Here is a 15,583-nt window from a genome sequence, read left to right as displayed (position 1 = left end):
AAAAGGTTAAAATGCAAATAAAATATAAGTATAAAATGCTTGTTTTCATAGGAATTTGCATTTATGCAGCTGGCTTGTGTAACAAAGTGTATGGTACTATTTACAGCAATGAATTGCTAAAATGTTGAGACATTTTTTCAAGCCTAAAGATCTCATAATTGTAAAGACATGACTGAATCCATAGATCACAGTATTAGGCATGTAATTGACACTCATGGAATGGGACTGGTTAGCTAATTGCCTATGACTCATTAAAGATCCATTTAATTAGCAAAATTAGATTTATGGTTACAAGGAAAATGTAGTAGGTAATTTAAAATGTTCACTAGGAATAAATATCCTCTCAAGGTCACAGTGAGGTTCATATATGTTAAAGCTAACAATGTGCAGAACGTATTTGTAAAGGATGTACCCTTTCTTGTGGTCCTTAATGTGCATCTAATAATTGATTTAGATTATGAAAAGATGAAATGGAACTTAAGATTGTTTAATATTCTGAGAATTGTCATGCTGTAGATAAAAACATTATGGGTTCCTTCCCTGGGATTGCTTTTTTTCAGATGAGCAATGATGAGTCTAGGCCAACTTTTAGAGTTAGAACTTGAGATTTTTCTTTGTCAGTAAGAAAAAGCAAATAAAGGTACCATACTTCTTAAGAGTGAAAAGTACATTTTAACAGTTTCATTATTTTTGTGATCTAATCTGGAACCTCTAACTCACTAACCCCAAAGCAATATACTTTGGGAGATGCCAATTTCAATAGAGTTTGCTTAGCTGTGCCCAAGCCAAGATTATAAACAATTATCAGACACCTCCATCTTTCTCTACTTCCACACTTTAAACAACAGGGGTGAATTTTCTGAAGTAAATTTCAATTCTTGTTTCTCTATTAAAACTATATAAAGAACCAAAAAGAAGAATTCTGTGACCTGGATAAAAGATATATGTATAGATGTTCTTTTCAAGTGAACATAAGATTAAGTAAATGTGTGACAAGTTATTGAGAAAAGCTTTTTTTAATATATAGATTCATTTATTTCAATAGATGAAAATAAAAGTACATTGGTGAAACTTTCAAAATTGAACTCTCCTTTAATTTTTCTTTCTTCTATTGATGTTAATACTATTAATTTTACTACCATAAAGAGCTGTGCCTTTGAAGCAGGTCACTGTTATGCATTGTGAATAAAATTTGTTAGAAAAAAAATGATACTTTAGAAAATGCATTATTTTTCTTAATGATAGAGGATGAGGTCAAAGTAAACACATGTAAAGTCCTTTGTTGCAAGGTTCAGTGCACTGAGAAATGCACTTTGAATCTTCAGACGGAGGAAGAAAATAAAAGGGTAGACTATTATCACCTCTCTACAATGTTTTAGATTCTGGTGAAAGGAGGATGCTGTTTAACAATTCTGATTACAATCTGGTCCAGAAATGCTGTTCTGTGGTTTGGCCTCCCAAATTAAGTTTTTCTTTTGGAATCTGTTCAGAACTTTCATAGCCTTGGTTGATGTAGAATCCATTTCTGCCATCGCCTGAATAATCTGTCCTGTTTGTAGGAGGCCAGCTTGGATCTTTTGCCAGTTTTCTTTGCCAGATCCTATATTGACTTTTAGAATAGATTCCAAGTTCTTTCTTGATCAATAGCCAGAGTGCTCGATTTTGAAGGATGGCATCCTGGAAAATCAGGTGGAAAAGACAAGCAAGCCATCACCTATTTTCCCTTGCAGCCAGGTTGCTCCTTGCTACCCTGTTCCCCCAGGCCTCCTTTAAATGTGCTTACTATTTATGCTCAGTGGCCACTTCTCCTGGCAGCCCCACGAAGCCTAGCAGCTTCCTAGGTTCATTTCCTTGAGAACTGAGTGAGCTTGTGTTCATAGAAATCTGCCAAAAGCTTACAGTCTTTCATTTCCACAGATTTCCTAGTTTAATTCTGGCAGGAGAGTCACTTAGAATTATTTTGCTGCCAGAATGAAATAGCAAAATAATGTACTACTCAAAATCAAGAGAAGAAGAAAAAAAAAAAATCACTGTTACTTGCTCCTTGCTACAAAGAAGGCATCAAGTAATAGTTTGTTGAATGAATGAATGAACTCTAAAAATCAAATGGGTTTTCCTTTCCATTTTTTGTTGTTGTTTAGTCACTAAGTTATGTCCGACTGTTTTTTGTGACCCCATGGACTGTAGGCTCTGCCAGTCTCCTCTGTTCATGGAATTTCCCAGGCAAGAATGCTGGAGTAGGTTGGTATTTCCTACTCCAGGGGATCTTCCCAACCTAGGGATCAAACCCATGTCTCCTGCATTGGCAGGCAGATTCTTTACCACTGAGTCACCAGGGAAGCCCTTTGCTTTCCATTTTGGGGGTTCTCTTCTTTCTACGATTACAAGCACACACAATTTTATGCATTTATAGTAATAGAAGTGATCAAATATTGTATTCCACTTTCTCTGTCATATACAGTTTGTAGCTACCATCTTCTCAATAATCATTTTTAATGACTGTATAACGTTTACTCAAATTTCTGTATTAGTATTTAACAGCACCTCTACTTTTGGAACACTTGATTCTAATATTTTATCACTGTAGATAATGCTGTGATGAAAATCTTCATACATGTAAATTTTTCTTTCTTTTTAAGTTATTTTTTAAGTGAAGTTTCAATGGAATTCCTTAAGAGTATGAGAAACTTTACATGCATTGTATACAATGGAATGTTTGTATATACACATATTTTTTCTTAATTTGGTTGATGCCTTTTCTCAAGGAACTTCATGAATCTTTTCTTTAAAACTTTCCCTTAAAAAATAGTACCTGAGCTTTTCACTAAAAGGTGAATTCATTTAGTGACACTGAGTAGAAGAGAAATGCTATAGAAGATGTTCAAGGGTAACAATTGACTAGAATGAGCAATGGCTTCCCTTCTGTCTTAATTAAGGAAGCCCTCCTAGACAGTTCTTCACTCTAAAAGGTCTCACTGAATTTTAGAGCTGGAAGGTCATTTGATCTAGTCTCTACCAGATTATTAAGACTACTAGGAAAGTACAATATAAGGCCTTCATGTGAGACAAAATTAGCTAATTTGATGTTTTGCTTCCTACGCTGCAGATACTGAGAGCATTTGTATGCAGCCTTCAAAGAATTTTAAATCATTCTCATTTCCCTCAAAGAGAACATGTGTAGTTTTTACAAACACTTTATTACTTTGGGGGATAAAAGTGGTTGCTCTAAACAATGAGCATCTGTTGAGAGTCAGCCCTTTATTTATCCATCCCCCCAGATAGTAAGCCATACAGAAACTTCTTTACCTCTACAAAGAAGGCCACACAGAATTGGGTGAGAGCTGCCACCAAAACTGAAACCCTCCATGATGTTACAGTCGGGACGAACTGTTGAAAAAGAAATACTACCTTTATACTTTGCATACTTTACACTTGAACACACATTCTCTTATTTAATTTATATATATTTGTAACAACTCTCTGGGCTTGGAGGGGAGGCGTTACTCTCTCAGCTTTACAGATGAGAAGGTCAGTACCTTGCCCTAGAACTCGGTACCAAGAAATCAATGGCAGAGTCAGAATTCAAATAAGGTCTGACTGCCTCTCGCCCAGGGCTCCCTCCACTGCCTGATGATAAACATGGAGTAAATGTGCCCTGGATCAGAGACATGAGACAGGACATTCTGGAGCCTGTGTTCTCTCTCCTCATTTTTATCTTCTCAAATACAAGAAAGATTAAATCATTCATCTAATGATATTATTACTTCCAGTGCTCTCAAAGCAAAATCTACTTGGAGCTCATTCATTCAGCAACATTGACATATGAGTAAAAGAAATAAAAGGTACACAGAGGTTCAAGTTTATTTTGATAGACACTTGGTGAATAATTTTTGAATAAATATTCTCAGCCTTAAATCTAATGCCTTGATGAAAGCTGAACTGGCTCAATCTATCTCCTTTTAAGGATTAAAGAGTACCCTTGACCACCAAATACACTTATTGAATAGGTGTGAGATCTACAACTTCCCATAGATACATCCATAGCAAAAGATGAATTATGAAATTCCTTTTTTGACCCTAAAAGGTAGGATGACTGTGTAGAGGCTGAGCTCTGTTTAGGACTAAAACCACAGACGCTCCACAATGTTTAAATGCTTACCTTTGATTCTTATCCCTATTCTCATAGGCTATTTAAAGTAGCAACATGTTATTTTTCCTCCTAAGTGGACACAGCCTTTCTCAGGGATGTGAAATAGGCTTGCTGGGTAGCAGGGTGGTCTGGAGAGGGCTGTGAGATCTGGCAGTGGGTCAGATGGTATTGGAGCGCTTGGCCCTTTCCTGCATCCTGCTACCACCCTGATCTGGGAGGTCCCTTCTCTATGCCTTGGCCTGGAAGGCACTTGTCACATTGCTTTGGAATTATCTTCTGTGATGCTCTCCCCTCACAGCTTCTGATCTACTTGAGAGCGGTGACCACGTCTTACTCATTTTTGTAACCCCAGTGCCAAGCCCACTCTGAAGGTTCACAATGCTTTATAAATGACTGAATGGTCCTGGTTTTCACGTCCTAACTGCTTCTCTCTCCACAGCCTGTCTTCTCTCACACAGCATTCCTGCCATCATCTAACGAATCTGTCTTAAGTGCTCCACTGATAAAACCTGCTCTGGTGTCTTCAGTGACTCCCATTGCTCTCGGCATAGAGTTGAACCATCATTGTCTGCCTTCCTCCATCCACGTCTACTCCACAATTTACTGGCTTAATCTTAGCTAACCTTCTAGGTGGTCTCTGAAACAAATCTTGCTTTGGATTTTCCTCTCAGCCATTCTACATTCTTTTGCATTTCCAAAACAAAAGAGGTTGGTCCAGCCGTGTGCTTAGGCTGTTCTCCTAGTTGGGAATATCCCTACTTCCTACTTAGCAAAGTCGAACCTCTCCTTCCAGACCAGATCAAGTTGCATCTCCTGCATGAAGCCTCCCGTGGAAGCTACAGGCCCCAGGGAGAACTCCTCCTTCCTATGTCCCTCCCACTTCTCTGTGTTTTACACTCTCTTCAAGCGTGGACGGCCTCGGGTGGCCTTGCCGTCACTTCACTGGGTATGGCTCATCTTTGGAACTAAACTATAGGTAGAGGGCCAGAGCCAATCTTTGTCTTTCTATTTTTTCTACAATGCTAGGTCCAAAAATAGGCTCAATAACTTAATAAATTTAATTTTAACCCTTGAAATAAGACCCCCCATTGTCAGTGTCTTACAGACAAAGCATGACTGACTTAACAGTCAACATTTTCTTACTCTTCACGACTACATTATAAAGGACTTATACTATATGATTAAAAAATTAATGTTGGAGGATTAATTATTGTATTAATGCATTAATTTCATTATATTAGTATAACATAGAAAAATAAAATATCCAAACACAATGTTCCAGGTATAAACAGAATAAATGAACCCAACTGATGATACTAATAGTATGAAAACACTCAGGTAAGCACATGTGAGATAGAGATATGTTATTTGTTCTTCTAGTAAATGAAAATAGCCTCACATATTCAGTGACTAGAGAGAATATGGGTGTAACTGATTTGTAAATTATCAATACAATGCAAATACAGTCCCACTACACATAGGAGTCATGGATTCCACATACCTCCATTCCACGGTATATATCTGGAAAATCAGAAAACTGAAGGAAAATTGTCAGGCCCAAGGCAGATGCCAGCAAAAATGAGAATATATCTGAAGAAACAGCAAACATTATTTTTAGATGCTGAGGGAATGTTTCCTGTAATTTGGCACACATGTTTCAGTATCAATTATCTTTGTTGGGCAAATACTGGATATATCTTCAGATGTTTTGATATATCCTCATATGTTTTAAAATATGCTCTAATGCTTACAAGACAAAGGTGATATCTTAAAAATCTTTCCTTGAAAGGCTGAGTGTAGAAAGTTGGTAATTAAATATATTCTAGTAAACTCCATGAAGAAGTTACCTCAACTGAGGAGTCCTTGGGTCTGGGAAACCCTGCAGTGACCAGCTCATGTAAATGGTCACCGGAGAGTTCCTGATGCTTTATCACCTCGGGTCTAGTGAGTCGTTCATGAATAAATTATTTACACAGTCAGTCTTAGTGGCACCTCACTCTTCTTCATTGCTTAGAGAATAAAGTACAAGGGTCTTGAATGATTGATGCTCAAGGCCTTCCACAGCCTGGTTCCAATCAGCCTTTCTAAACTGATCTCTGGTTGCTCTTCCTTAAGTTCCGGGAAAGTTAAACCATAAACCTGCTCCTCACAGAGACCCAATGCCTTCTAGCTTTTGTGCCTTTGTTCACAAAATACCCTGTGTAGATGGTAGTCTTCCAGGCTTGGCAAGTTCCCAGTTTTTCTTAAAAAGCCCAGTTCCAATACTACTTTCTTTTAAAGACTCTCCAATTCTCTCTTACCGAGTTTTATTTCATAGAGGGTTTATCACTCTGCTTTGCATGGTCTTCGTATATGTATTCAGTATGTTATAACCACCTGAAAGGGATTTTGATCTGCTTCTCTGGGACTCCAATTGGAAGTGGAAGTGAGAAGCTAGCATGCATATCTGCTGGCTTCTTTCTCTCCAACCTGCCCAGACGGCTTTACTTTGGGATGCTCAATTTCTCAGGATGCACAGTGCCAACATCCCTGTCCTTGTTTCCCCAACTCCATCCCCTCTTGTGGCCATCAGCTTCTAGGCACTTTGTGGACAGTGCTTTATATATGCTTTTTAATGGGATTAGCAGCTTCAGGCCCAAACAGCAGCATTTAATCAGTGTTGCTGTGATATGATACTTACGGTCTTCAAAATTAAAAACAAGCTAGATTTTCTCTTGTATTCTCTCTACCTCATTTCTTCCAGTGTTGATGGCTTATGGGCCCCCAACTCTGCATAGATCTACATTAAACAGAAATCAGAGGCACTGTCTTTCTATAGCAGGGCCTATATTTTGAAGCCACAAGAGCTCTGTTTTAATCCTCGCCACCTACACTCCCCTTCGTATTCTTCCATGCCTCACTCTACATATACAACTAGATGTAGCACCTCTTAGAAGAATACCCATGCTTGCTTGAGAGGAGTGTGAGGCAGAGAGAAGAAAGGAGGGGGCTGCATCTCCTAAAATAAAGCGATCTGAGCAGATTGGTGATGAGAAGACCCTGGGAGGTAGCTGTGTGGATTTTTCATTTCCTTCAATGTTTCCAAGTCCCAAGGACCCAGATGTTGGGAAGAAGATGATGCCCCAAATGTCCATCCTGATGAAGTGCTCACTGGAACTGGGCTGAACACTGTGCATGTCCCACTGCCCTCAGACTTGGGGTCTGAAAAGCAGGCCAGGCTAGAGCACAAATGAGCAGAATGGAAACAAAATGCTGAGGCTCTCTTCTTTAATTCAGCTTTGATTGGACAACTTCATAAAGAACTGAAGTGAATGCTGCCCTCCTATAATTGATTACTATTGATGAGGAAACTGGAAAGAATGGGGTTCTGTTTGCACAGGTGATTTGGGAAGACAAGCCCTGGGCAAGCCATTATAGACTATTCTCAGATAAGAAGAGGCTTAATAAATATTCACACCTGTTTCCATAAAAATTAAATCTGTACTTGTTCTATAGCTCATCATCATAAAGTTGGTCTGTCAAAGACTGTTAAAAAAGGTAAAGACTTTTCTGTTACATTAAAATAGAATTGTGTATTTTAATAGCCATTCTGAGAACTTTTGACTTGTAACCTTGAGAGTATATGATTTACTATAAAATTATGTTTGTTAGAATATGTTTATAAAAAACCTTTTTTATTTAAAATTATCAGTTATGTTTGACATAGGGGTTTGAATATACCCACAAAATTTAAGTCCCTATGATGTAACTAGTTCAGCTCTAATTAACTCATTATATTTAGAATGACTTTGCAGCTATTATTCAAAATAAAGTACTAGCCAATGTAATATATTCTCCTTGTAAAGTATATTTACAATAAAAAAAATAGTAACCTGAAAACAAAATAGAATCTTGATTTGTTTCGACAGGAGCCAGGGACATTATCGGATACTATATCAAAATTAAGAAAAATTTGAACAAAAATAAGAAATTCAGGAAAAAAATTGTAAAAACTGTAATTAAAACAAGATTTTAGCATGCTGTCAAAACCTCTGACAAAACATATACAAAAGAAGATGGGGGGGTGTTGAAAACAGAAAGCATGTGAATAATATAATTGCTAATACTGGTTTTATATGATAAATTAATTTTTAATTTAGGAATAAGAATGAGACTTCTCTAATATCTATGTTTTTTGAAAATTAGAAATTAGAGTTTATGACATGTGATATACAAAATTGGAGTAAAATTTCCAGATCAGAAATATCACAGGCTAGATTTTCTCTAATCATGAAAATAATACTAGAAATTAGTAACTAAATTTAAAGGAAAAATCTCCCCATATACAAATCAAAATTCTAAAGATCTATTGAGTCAAAAAGGAAACCAAGTCCATTTGGAAGCTATTAAGAAAAAGAGTAGTAAGAGAATGAAAACAAAATCCTTTCCCACTTGAAAATTGAAAACCACTATTCTTGTAACTAGTGGGTCAAAGAGGAAATTAAGTCATAATAAGAGACATATGAAAATGTAAAGAATGTAACCCAAACTATAATGATTGGTCTTGATGTTTTTTTCTAATTTTACAAGAATAAAAGAAAATACATGGATTATAAAATCAATTTAAACATTAAAGAATTTTCCAAGGAAAGTAAGAAGAGGGGGAAAATGGGAAAAGCAAAAATGAGTAAATTAGAAAATAGAAAACATACAAAAGTATTAAATCTGAGAGCTGGTTATTTAAAGAAAACCAGTAAAAGTACATTTGTGGCAAGAATAAATGAACATAGTGCACATAAACATAATTAATATGAGAAGATATTAAAAGTTGTAGATGGCATTAAAATTAAAATATCATTCAAAACCCTGTCCTAAAACAAAATAATCTCAATGAAATGAAATTATGGGTAAAGTTTTTTTAATTTTAAAAAACAGTGTAAAAAGAGGATACCTAAATAAATTCTCAAGAAATTAATTCTTTCAATGAAAAGATTTGGAACTAGATGATTTTACTGGCCTCTCATAAATAGTGAAGGAATAGACTATTTCTAACTATAAATATTTTTCAAAGGAAAGAAAAAGTCCAAGAATTTTGAAGTATTACTATCCAAACCTAAAAAATCTCTCAATATGAAATACTTCAGACCAATCCCAGATAAAATGTAGATATTAAAAGCAATATTAAAAAACAGTAGGATTCATTTTAGTAAAAGTGAAATCCACCACAAATAAGTAGAATTTGTTCAAGAATATGGAAATATTTAGTAAGTTTATTAATGTAACGTGTTCTAGCAATAGGTCAAAATAGAAAACAAGTATAATCATCCTAGTAGGAAGGATGAAGGGCAGGATGTAAGGAAGATGGTTGATGAAATACATCTCCCATTTTATAATTTTAAAACATATTCTTGGTTTACTGGAAATAGGTATTTTTCTTCACATGATGTGGCCCACCTTGAACCAATATTCAAAACGATATTTACAAATGAAAGATTACTAGAAGTATTTTTATGAAGGAGTAGAACTATCTGCTGCTTCCACTATTACTTAACATTGTCCTGGAAATTCTGGATTGTACACTGAAACAGAATATATAAATAAGCATTATAGCTATTGGAAAGGAAGAAGGAATATTATTTTCTTTTTTGGTAATGCCATGTGGCTTGTGGGATCCTAGTTCCCCAACCAGGGATCGAACCCGTGGCTCCTGTAATGGAAGAGCAGAGTCCTAACCACTGGACTATCAAGGAATTCCCCGTGAAACACTCTTAATTGCAGATGACAGTAATTACCTTTCTAGAACACTCAAATAGCAAAGACTAATAGCAAAATTCAGAAAGGATGCTGAATAGAAAATAAACATTATAAACAGCACTATATCATTCATGTGTATTTGTGATCACTGATTAGAAAATATAATGGGAAAAAAGTCAATCACTATATTAAAAAACGCAAAAAGCAGATTAGTTTTTAAAATAAGTGGATGGGATCTATAATGGAGAAAGTCACAAATATGTACTAAGAGACATAAAAGAAAGTATGAATAAATAATACTCAAATTAGGACACGACTCATGACTATTCAATACAGCACATGCTTATCTGCACATAAACATGTTTCTGCCCTTGGGCTTTTTACCACCTGTGATAATTATGGTTCAGTACTCAATTTTAGAGTAATGCAATTGTTTCCTTCTCGGCCAATCACTTCATCAGTAGTTTGCAACTCTGGGGATAGTGGGAGAGTAGAAAAAAAACATATTTGAAAAGAAAAATTAAATTTCACACTTACAGTTTGTGTAGATAGGTTTTCGAAATGGCTTGCCTTTAGAAAAGATAAATGCTGTTGTGATACAGTTGATGGTGGTGATGGGCCACAGCGTGGTACTTTCAAAGCTTAAAACTGAACCAGGAATCAATGCTCCATTTCCAGTCCAGTTTCTTGACAAACTCACATTCGTTGAGAAATTACTCTGGCTGTCCAGAAAGCACTTACTAGAAAAGAATAACCAGCATTTATGGAACGTTCATTGTATTTTTATCTAGCCAGTAGGAAAAAATTAACTAATCATGACCCAGGGACCTCACCTTGCAAGCTATTTCAGCAAATAACTACCAGGATATATTTTGTTCACCTCTTGCAGTGGCAAACCAGAAATAAACTGCAGAGGAAGTCAAGATTGTTCTTTGTCCAGAAGGCTATCTAGAACAAATGATCTGTCTTGAAAGGGCTTGGATGACAATTTCCAGTGAAATTCCTTTCAATTCAGAGCATATAAACTCTATGTGTATGTATGCGTGCATGGTGTGTTTCCTTTTGTGGACTTATATAAATCTCTTAACATGGGTCCTGAGTTGGAATCTGCCTATTCTGATCCACTCTCCTCACACAACCAAAACCTCTCCATGAGGATTTGAACAATCTCCCGCTTATGAGTGTCTGTGTTTCTGTTTTGCTAACAAGTTAAACTCAAACTTCTCAAGCAGGCCCAGAAGACTTTCAAACTCTGATCTCAGTCAACCTTTCCAGCCTTATCTTTTGCCAGACTTCCCTTGCTCATTATACTGCAATCATAGGAGAATATTCCTTTTCTCCTTTTGCACACCTCTGAGTTCAGACATCCTGTTTCTATCTGAAACTCCTTACATTCAGTGGTAAGCATAACTAGTACCCTTTAGTCTTCTCTCTAGTGATGCATTTAGCTCATTGTTTTGCAATTATTCCTTCACATATTGTTATTTTCCATTCTTGGGATGAGAGTTCTTTGAATGTGAAATTTTACTTCTGGTTTTATTTCCCTTTGCTTGTTTATTTTACTCAAATATATAGCAAATTCTTAGCATCTAGCACAGTGATGCCACATGGTATTTTCTCAGAAAAATATTTCAGATATGGACTTTCCCAGTGTTGACTGATCCATTTGAAATCTTCATTTTTTCAATAATCAAACCCACAAAGAAATTTTTCATCAGCTTTCTTGTTTAATTTCAAACTTTTTGCTACTATTACAACTGTTTATAGATACAATTCATTTTTCAATTGTGAATTCAAATGCAAGGCATAAGTCTTATTATCCTAGACTTCCTAGACTCCCAAAATGTGCTTTGCATATAGTAGATGTTCAGTTGGTGCCTGCAGAATACATTAATGAAGCACGCAATCAACAGTCACAAAGCTTTCTAGCACAAAGTGAATAGATAGACTAGAAGGCCTGAATTACAGAGTTTAACACCAAAGTATATCTAATCTAATAAACTTGCATGGCAGATAAGACGGTTGAGTAGTTAATGACAAAGGCAGGACCATCCATCCATCACCCTTTTGGTTACCCCAAGTTACCTCCTAGATTCAACCAGGAGGCTACTTCTCTGAATACATGTGCTCCATTTTGTGGCAAAATCTGGTTTTGAAATAAAAATGAATTCTATACTCTAAGTAATACTTGAATTGCTGAATTTTGGTTCTAAATGACAATCTTAGACATCATTTTGTAGTTTCCAATCTCTCCACTGATCCCTGGGGCTCTGATGCCTTCAGGATGACAGAGGAGTGAAGGGGAGTTTGTACAAGCCCTATTCCAAAAAGATCAGCTCTTTCTGCCCTTCTTTTTTGGAGATAAGGCAGGCTTTGTCAGAAAAAAACAGTTTGAGCATCTAAGTTCACCTCATCTTACCCTTAATTTATAGTTAAGGAAATTAAAGCCCTGGGAGGTGAAGAGATTTGCCCTGAGTCTACAGTAAAATCAGAACACTGATACCATCAACAAATATTTAAATTTTAACATTCATTTGAAAAACTGAAATGAATATAAGCAAATCTGTTTTGTATAGCAGGGGCCTGTTGACTTAAGCCCATCAGCCAAATCTGACTCAACGCCTGGTTTTGTCAATAAAGTTTTATTGGAACACTGTCACACTGCCTTGTTTATGTGTTGTCTCTGGCTGCTTTTTCACTGCAACTGAAGAGTTGAGTAGTTGCAGCAGAGGCCACAGAGCCCACGAGGCCCAACATTTTTACTATCTGGCCCTCTACTAGAGATGTTTGCCAACTTCTGGTTTATATGACATCCAAACCACCAGGGAGTGAATGCGTTCATCCAGTCAAGTAACTATACATCTATATATCAACAGCCAATGTGGAGATCTTTCCCCACCCACTCCACATAGCTCACCCCAGAACTCCAGCCATTGACTCTGTCCTATGTTCTATCCCATCACTGATGTTTTGTAGTACAGAAACAACTTTGGTTAATTAAAATTTTTGGATATATTTCAAACTAATTTGAACAAGGTTATTAGATATTCATCACCACCTTCAGAAAGGGAAACTAAGGAAGCAAACTTTACCTGTATCTGTAGACCTCACAATACCAGGGCTGCTGCTTCAACAAAAGGAATGCACAGACCTGCACAATGCAGTTGAAGCAGGTGTTCAAAACAACTGACAGCAGCAAAGGCGGAGAGAGAAGCTGTCCTGATGGTCGGTATGGAGCCAGTTTCGGGTACGCGTGCGTTGCGCTCACTGAAAGACAGATGTATTTTTCCTAGGTCCAATTTCATTATTGAGAATACAAGATTGAGATGCATGTTATTCTGAGTCCTGCATTAGGGTCCAGATACAGTAAACATGCACTGAGGGTTTACATCTAGGTAAGTTCACTGCCCAGCTGCACACCAGGTCTACCAACCTTGGCCTCTTCCATGCTTTGGTTTCATCTTCAGAAATGAAAAGTGATGGATTCAAAAGTTCTAGAATTAATACATGGACCATTGCATGGTGCAGATATTTTCTTTACAACCAGATCGGTCAGGATGGTGTATAAAAGATGGCCTCCCACCTGAATAAGAGTACTGTTATCTCTGAAGGACAACGGGGAAGTGGAGAGTTAAGTTGTAGAGAGTAAGGAGGCATCTAGTTGGACTAATGTTCATATGCTTGGAAATTTTTAAAAAAGCAAAAAACATTTACTGTATTATTCATTCAGTCAACATTCTTTGAGTACTTCAGTGTACCAGGATAGACGCTACAGGTGTGTTCTGCTATCTCCCGAAGAAGTGTGCAAATGGAGAACTGCTAGAGTGCATTAGACTTAGGAAAAGAAACAGAATATTGCCTTTAGATGGGAGTGTTAAACTATATTTTGGTCCTAGTATTTGTTTTTTAACATTTAGGGTTGGCAATGGGCAGTCATCAGTGGCTCAGCAAGAAAGCATCCACCTGCAATGGGTCAGGAAGATCCCTTGGAGGAGGAAATGGCAGCCCACTTCAGTATCATTACTAGGAAAATTGCATGGACAGAGGAACATGGCGAGCTATAATCCATAGGGTCACAAACAGCTGGACAGAACTGAGTGACTAAGCACACACTGCACACACACACACACACAAAAGATGATTACATCCATCTTAGAAGTCATATTCTAGCAAACTGATGAAAATGGAATGTACTTTACTTCTCAGGGCAGATCAGGAAAGAAGCTTGGAGAGGTCAGGATGTTTCAGTTCTTTACATCTGTCACTTCTCTCATTTTCATAGCTTATGACTGCTTTCTTTGATGTAAGAAAGAGGGGTATATATCCTTAGGGCTGTGTTCATTCCTGTGGGGACAGGGCACTGGGGAATGAGCATCCAGTGTTGGATAATAAAAGTTTACAGTGGGTCTTTAGTTTGCTCAGTGCATGTTCTGGGGTATTCACAGACCATCTTTGGTCTTTCATTTTCTCACGCATGTATAGTAAGTCGCTTCAGTCACGTCCACCTCTTTACAACCCTATATAAACTATAGTCCACCAGACTCCTCTGTCCATGGGATTCTCCAGGCAAGAATACTGGAGTGGGTTGCCATGCCCTCCTCCAGGGGATCTTCCCAACCAGGGATCGAACCCATGTCTCTTATGTCTCTTGCCCTGATAGGCAGGTTCTTTACCACTAGTGCCACCTGGGAAGCCCCTTTGGGGCTTCCAGATGTGTGGGAATGTCTAAACGATCTCCAAAGGCTCTTGCAGCTCATTTATCTAAAGCTCTCTGGCTGTCTAAAGCTTTAACTTTACTAATTTAATCAATTTTTTCCAGAAGGGTGTAGAGCTAGAGGCTATGAGGTATGCAAAGGTAAGAAGGACATCTCATCTGCTTCCAAAGAGCTTGAGCCCCACTGGGAAACACATGGGGTATATAATAAAGCCTTGATTATTAGATAAATAATAAAGAAAGTCTTCTTTATAAAGTCTTCTTTATAGTGACTAGTCTTCATCTCAAATTCCTGGGAGGTCACCTCTGGACTCTTGGGGTGAGGAGTTTGACTGGCCTTTGTCTTCACTTCCTGGGATATATCCTCTAAATTCTTGGAAATTCCTGATTGATAGGAGTATCTTTTTTGTTCACAGTGGGCCTGAAGAGAGTTTGTGCTCATGAGATGACTCAGGATGTGTGAGTTGGCCATGCCCAAAATACCAACTGTGATTAGAGGGCTGGGGGCTTTGAGCCACTTGCTATCAACCAAACCTTCAGGGGAAAAGAGGAAAGCTGAAGTCTGTGTTCAACCTTATGGCCAATGGTTCAGTCAATCATATCTATTTAATGAAACCTCAGTAAAAATTCCCTACACTAAAGCTCAGGTGAGTGTCTCTTTTTTTTCCCAACATTCTGAGTATGGTCATACATCACTGGGCAGGAGAGTAAGGCAAACTGACTCCTGAGGGAGAGGCCAATGGAAATGTCATGTTTGAGATCCTCCCAGACCTTGTCCTTATGTCTTTCCCTTTCAGTTCAGTTCAGTCGCTCAGTCGTGTCCGACTCTTTGCAATCCCATGAACCACAGCACACCAGGCCTCCCTGTCCATCACCAACTCCCGGAGTCCACCCAAACTCATGTCCATTGAGTCAGTGATGCCATCCAACCATCTCATCCTCTGTCGTCCCCTTCTCCTCCTGCCCTCAATCTTTCCCAGCATCAG

At 37.6% G+C, this 15,583-nt stretch overlaps 1 protein-coding gene across 5 annotated transcripts in view; it reads right to left on the bottom strand.

Moving 5' to 3' along the window:
• The window catches only part of ATP13A5 (ATPase 13A5), a 113,958-nt gene that overhangs the window by 2,245 nt on the left and 96,130 nt on the right, over positions 1 to 15,583 (bottom strand). For 4 of the 5 annotated variants that reach the window (XM_043473352.1, XM_043473353.1, XM_043473354.1 and 1 more), the window contains 5 exons: positions 12,976 to 13,150; positions 10,421 to 10,623; positions 5,652 to 5,740; positions 3,307 to 3,387; positions 659 to 1,677 (listed from right to left, as the gene is read on the bottom strand). In XM_043473352.1, coding sequence (XP_043329287.1) covers positions 1,417 to 1,677; positions 3,307 to 3,387; positions 5,652 to 5,740; positions 10,421 to 10,623; positions 12,976 to 13,150 — 809 coding nt within the window. In that variant the 3' untranslated portion in view covers positions 659 to 1,416. Of the gene's footprint in view, positions 1 to 658; positions 1,678 to 3,306; positions 3,388 to 5,651; positions 5,741 to 10,420; positions 10,624 to 12,975; positions 13,151 to 15,583 lie in introns of those variants that run through there. The other variant, XM_043473355.1, reaches the window with a different exon arrangement.

The sequence above is a fragment of the Cervus canadensis genome, chromosome 7 (assembly GCF_019320065.1).
Source record: "Cervus canadensis isolate Bull #8, Minnesota chromosome 7, ASM1932006v1, whole genome shotgun sequence".
Lineage (NCBI taxonomy): Eukaryota > Metazoa > Chordata > Mammalia > Artiodactyla > Cervidae > Cervus > Cervus canadensis.
Note: the sequence above shows the minus strand (reverse complement) of the source record. Positions and strands in the feature narration are given on the sequence as shown.